This window comes from Poecilia formosa, unplaced genomic scaffold, assembly GCF_000485575.1.
Source record: "Poecilia formosa unplaced genomic scaffold, Poecilia_formosa-5.1.2 Scaffold352, whole genome shotgun sequence".
Classification (NCBI taxonomy): domain Eukaryota; kingdom Metazoa; phylum Chordata; class Actinopteri; order Cyprinodontiformes; family Poeciliidae; genus Poecilia; species Poecilia formosa.
The window spans coordinates 490,953-496,952 of NW_006800291.1; the positions used below are offsets into that span (position 1 = coordinate 490,953).

A 6,000-nucleotide genomic window follows, 5' to 3' on the forward strand; every position below is an offset into this window, starting at 1 on the left:
ACAAATGTGATTTTAACACATGCTAACAGGTAGACAAGTCTGGTCTCTTGTGTTTTGTCCTGTTTATTTTTCTGTCTCTGATTCTTGTCTTGTTCAATTTGCATGTATGTGAATTTAAAGTCAGTCAGAAATGTGTTTCTGTTTTTTTTTTTCTGATTCCTGTCTGTCTGTATCTGTGTGTTCACGTCCAGCTCTGCTCCTGCAGGACTCAGAGTGGCCTTGCTCTCCTGCTCTGTTTCTCCTCTTCTTCATGCTCTGTAAATCTGCAGACCACACTCCAACATGTGCCCAATAACCCTTCTTCCTCCCTCTCGCGTCCCTTGGCCGTGAGACTTTGAGTAGGACGTCTCTGCCCCTTGATGTCTTTACGGCTTGTTTAGCCGCAAGCCTTTTCTGCCTGCGATCATTTCTAATCCCTGCGAGGCCGTAAACCGCTCTGCTTCGGCCAAGACCGGGTCATAGTGTACGGCGTTTCAGTCCTGGGGTAGAGAAAGTTTGATCACTTTTATGTCCTTAATGTCTCCTGATTGCCAGATATACAGTGGCAGTAGCAGTAACAGGACACTGTAAGGTTTTTTTCTTCTTTTTGATTTTTCTGGGACGCCTTGAGGGGAACTGCCAGCCAGTCAGCAGTTATCACACTCCCCTATCATTTAAAGCGCTCCGTGTGTGACATGACTGGCAACAGTGCCCATTAAGGGTTTTCTGCCTGACAAAATGAGTTCCAGCTGTAAAATCAGAGCCCATGAAATGCCATATAATCACCCCTGACAGATGCCTCTTTCAGTGCTCAATCATTGGTCAGCAGACAGAGACAAAAAGGCACAAACACCTGGAGGAGCAGGAGGAACTCAGCAAAACAAAAACAGCACACATCTTTTAGGTTCTAGTTTCAAGCTTCTTGGAAAAAGAATGATTTATATTCATGATTTTTTGCTAAAGTTGAATGAATTTTTTATTAGGACTTTGTGTCACCTGCAGGTTCGCCAGTGGCAGGTTCTGCTGCTGCCACTGCCGAGGAGAGGTCCTCCTGTGACAACACAGAGTTCGGCTGCTGTCCCGATGGAAAGACCCCGTCCAGCACCCCAGAGGGCGCCAACTGTCCCCGTAAGTCAACATGCAGCGCCCTGAAGAAGAGCACTTCCTCTAACCTCAGACCTGCTGTCTGTCTCTGCTCTGTTTTAACTGTTTTTATTGAAGCATCTCAACAGATTAGAAGATAGTTGAAAAATCAATTTCTGTAAGTCTGTTCAGAAACTGTAGCTTCCATTACACACAGTCATTAAACACAGATTAATTTAGTTCATCCATGTATTCCTGTTAACCTGAAAACCCCAAATTCACCAATCAAATGCCTGGAGGAACGGCGGAGCTCATCAGGCCAAACATTTCAGGTGAGGAGGTTTAGTACAGAGATGTTGTGTGAAGGCAGAGCATCAAAAAGAGCAGGAGCTTCTTAAAGACACAGACGCACAATTTCAAGATGTCAATTTGCTAAATCAGATTAAGCTATGTTTGATATATGCAGCAGGGAGCATAATTAGTCGATTGTGCTATAAAATTGAACTATTTGGAAAACATATATGATTCTGCCCCTTTATTGAACTTTGCTTCACATCCCTTGCTTACGCTTTTCCTTTCACTCAACTTTTCGTTGTTATTTTTACATACATAAGTCTGTGAACAGCAAGCGTCTTAAACAATTAGCTTTGTTGTCTTCTCCTCCTTGTGGAGGACCAGCAGTCTTCTCCATGATTGTGAGGCTGAAACTCAATGTTTCTCTGATAAAATAATTTTTTCTTTTAATCAGTAATATGCAAGATTTAAATTTTCTGATAAATTGAATATCGTCATGTGTGGAATGAATCTGTTTTAAACTGAATCACTGAGACAGTTTATTGGTATTGTAATGAAGTGAGATGTTCTTGAACATGCCTTTGGTTCATAGTTCATGTCTGCTGCAGCTGGCTGACATTTAAATGATTTAATCAGATTAAAGGAGATTGTTGCCCCTCTCTAACTCCATGAGTGCTGCTGAGTGTTGCTTATTTTGCCACAGCTGATGAAGAATTGACCAAACACTGATGAATGTTGAGCATGCGTGTGCAGCGTGACCTTCAGTTTGTGATGCTCCAAATAAAATAGAAAAACGGCCTGGCGTTAAGAGAAGAGCGTATGATCAATAAAATGAAGCAAATCACATCAAGGGCAAACCTGGCTCAATGCTGGCTGGGTCTGGGGAATTCCTGCCACTGCCAGGAGGGGGAGACGGTCTGTGGGTTAGCAGAGGTCCTTCTTATATTTTGTTTTTATAAAAACAAACGTTTTGCATGTTGAGTGAAAGGATTTTTTTGCTACTCCATCTGCTTCTAACAGAGAGAACAGGTGGTCTGGTTTGACTCTGCACATTTTAAATCCTCTGATTTCTATAGATTAAATTCTAATTGACAGCTGGTTGGAGATGTTGTTGGTCTTAATGAAGCTTTGTTTGTTATAAACATGTTTACATCTGCCCATCATGATGTTTTCATTTTCAGTGATGCATTTCAGTGGCTTTTATTTCCTGGTGATGATTTAACAAATAGTTTTAATGAGTTGTACCAGTTTGAATTTACTGTAGATTTGAGGGATTGTTCTGTCTCTTCTTGTCTGACATTGTTAAATTAATTTAAATTGGTTGGTTTTCACTCATATGTTGAACATGTTTCCAGTCGGCACGTTGAACAGGTTTGAGGTCAGGCCAGAGCAGAAGCCTCATGTTAACCTGCTGGTTTGTCTGTTTGGGATCAAACACACGACCCTAACCTGCACTCTCTGAGAGAGCTTATTCAGATTCATTATGATTAACTGATTATTGAAATAATTGTCTAGTAATTTAGTAACCAATGAACCATTAACTGGACTATACAAACTAAGAGAACCAATTTTGCTGAAAGAACAATACATCCTCAGCAACGATTCAGCCAAAACTGTCAAGAGTTCTACCCATAACTCTTTTAGTGGCAAAGTTTATCTTCACCTGGTTCAAATTATGTAAAAAAAAAAAAAAAATCCTATTAAGCACCTTTTGCTATCCAATTATTAACCAGTTAATCCAAAGAGTAGATCATCTCTCCACTACACTGATGTTAACCCAAGCAGAAAGCTGAACTCTTGACATGTTGATGTTAAAAGTATTTTTTCGCTGCAGATGCTTCCTTTACTACAAATGATAGAGCATTCACTAAAAAACGTAACAACAGGTTAATTTTCTTATTTAAAAAAGGAAAGGACATGAGCTTGTAATTTCATATGCTCAGTTTTTGCTGGTCGCTGAGATGATATGAATGGAGAGGGATCGACATTGAGCTCTTAACTCTCTGCCTGTTTGGATGAGAGGAAATCCACAGTAAACACAATCTTCTGCACCTGGGGAAAATCAACTATTCAAATCTCTCTCATAGGGCCTAAATGATAGTAAAATCCCATGCACATCATGAAATCAGACAAATGTTACATTTTGGTTCCACTTTATTTAATGCGGTCCTGTATTTTGGCTTCCATGTGTTTCTGCTTTGCCTTTCATTCAGCTCTTCTTCATCCCTTGCTACTCACAGATACTTTACCTTCACCATTGGCTCCCTGAGCCACCTCTCGCTCTTTCAGCCTCAGCCGAGTCAATCTCAAACCACTCTTGCATCAGCTCATTTCTCTTTGGAGTTGAGTGCAGGGAGAGCCAAAAGACTACCAGAGGGCGAGCAGCGCCGTTGTACCAATCAGTGCTTTCTGCCACAGCCCATTCATGAAGATAAAGGGTTTCTTTTTCCCCACTCGGCTAGAGAGGCAAGCCTCTCCAGCCTTTGACTCCCTCCAGCTCCCCGCCTCAGTCTGTCCCCAGTGCTGGGTTATTTGACGGATTGTGAAAAGAGGGATTCTCTCGGCTCCCCAGGGAGCTCTAGGTCACAACTTGCGAGAGTCGAGGCCACAAATTAGAGTGAGGAGTTGCATTTCTGGCGTGCGGAAGGTCTGAGAGCCTCCTAGTAAACCAGCAGAGTTTATAGCCTTTACATGATCTCAAGACGCGACCTTCCATGTTTGTTTCGGCTGCAGAATTTATAGCTAAACAAAGGCGAGGGAGGAATTCAGTGACCTTTGACTTTGTGTGAAAGCAGGTTTTAGCTGGAAGATGAACATTACAACAAATCATCCCAAAGCTTGTAAATATTTATCTCGGCAAACAAAAGACGGTGCAGCGGCGATCAATACTTCATTCAGCTCAAGTGTTCCCAATAAATTCAGGCTGAGTGATTGATTGATCAATATGCCTGGATCTTTTTCCCCTGTAAGACAGCCTTGGGTGATCTTCCCCTCATTAGTAATGAAATGACACATCCCTCAATGCTTCGGCTGCTGTCTCATCAAGCAGTCTAGTTTATTGATATCTGCTACAGTGACAGAAGAAGAAGGACTAATTATTTATTGTTCCACACTTTATAGAGACATCACATGCTGAAGTCAACACTGAGAGTCTCGTTTTGGGCATTCGTCGACCTTGGAGAGTGTAAACTATGGAAATCTTTCCCTCCATTTTGTCTCCTTACAGCCACAAGCTTGAATGATTTTGTTTGAGTTTTATGTGAACGAAGTCTGGAACGGTTGTGAAGAGAAAAGGAAAACTTTGAATCTTTTGAGGCTTTCCACATCTACAAAATAAAATGATTGCAGAATAAGTTAGCCTTAATCAGTCAGTTGAAGTTTTGCAATAGATTCTTAGGGCATTTTCACATCTGATAGTTTGGTACTCCCTGTTGGATTGAGGTGAAAACTGCAACATTTGTTACATTTCAGCTGGTGTGGTTCACTTTCACACTGCACCATGTCAAACATCCAAACCAATTAAAAAACATGTTTCCCTCCTCGCCTGTGGGGGCGCTACACCAAGAACTACTCAAAGAAACGACACAAAAGCCTCTAAAGAAAACGAGCAACAAATATGGAGTAGTGTCAGATTTTAGCTGTGGTAGGATTTCTATTTTTTCTTTGGGAAAGACAACGAGCCATTTTTCCCTCTTACACTAGACTCACGCTTTTGTTTTGGTTGCATTTACTCAGAATGCCTTGCAGTATGGTCCTGCTTTTTAGAGCGGTCTCATGTCGTCAAACATTAGAACATTTTCATATTAATTTGAAAAGTAGCTACGTATTCCTCTGTGGGATGTTAGACGCTTATCTCTGCTGATTGGGCTTCATGACTCTGTTTGTTCATTAACAACATTAACAGAACAGCTGAATTTATACTGATACCAAGCTACTCTTTATTTGGTTCCTCTATCGGCACTTTGGTTCGCTGTACTCTGTTAAAGGGTGTCAGACTAATTTTCTTTTTTATTTTTTTATCAGTAAAAGACTGGAAAACCCATATATTACGTTAATTCCACTTCACACTTACCCAATAAAATACATTGAAATATATGGTTATAATCAGGGGTGAAAGTAAGGGGGTGCGGTAGGGTACTGCATACCCCTAAAAGATTTAACAGGGGTACGCAGTACCTGCAAGAGAGAGGAGCGGCTGTCTGCTGTAAAAAATTAACGGGTTCACTGTGCAGCCGTAACTGATTAGTTTTTCAAGAACAATCCAAAACACGGCTTAATCAGTTAATAAATAGCTCCCCCTCCCCCCCCATTTCATATTGTTTCTGAACTGTTCTTTGTTAGAGCAGGCCTGCAATATGTCAATAGCGGAAGGTTTTGAGTCGATCTTGGCATTAGGTGACGAACTAAACGCCGCCAGGAGGCTGAGACCAGCACGTCCTCCTCTGGCTCCTTATCAAAACGTTCGTAACTTTATTAAAGAACAACAACAAAAAGTCAACAAAACATTTTCAAATTAATGACCCAACAACAATAATAATCTCAGTAATTATTGTTTCAACAAGGTGTTAAGTAATTCTGTGCGTTTCGGTTCCATTACCAAAATAACTAGCAGAGCAGGAGTTTAAAATTAACTAATCAACCACC

At 41.0% G+C, this 6,000-nt stretch overlaps 1 protein-coding gene across 13 annotated transcripts in view; it reads left to right on the top strand.

The window, feature by feature from the left end:
* Nucleotides 1–6,000, top strand: part of agrn (agrin) — a 593,620-nt gene that overhangs the window by 490,119 nt on the left and 97,501 nt on the right. For all 13 annotated transcript variants that reach the window (XM_016661973.1, XM_016661976.1, XM_016661975.1 and 10 more), the window contains one exon: nucleotides 982–1,107. In XM_016661973.1, coding sequence (XP_016517459.1) covers nucleotides 982–1,107 — 126 coding nt within the window. The remainder of the gene's footprint in view (nucleotides 1–981; nucleotides 1,108–6,000) is intronic.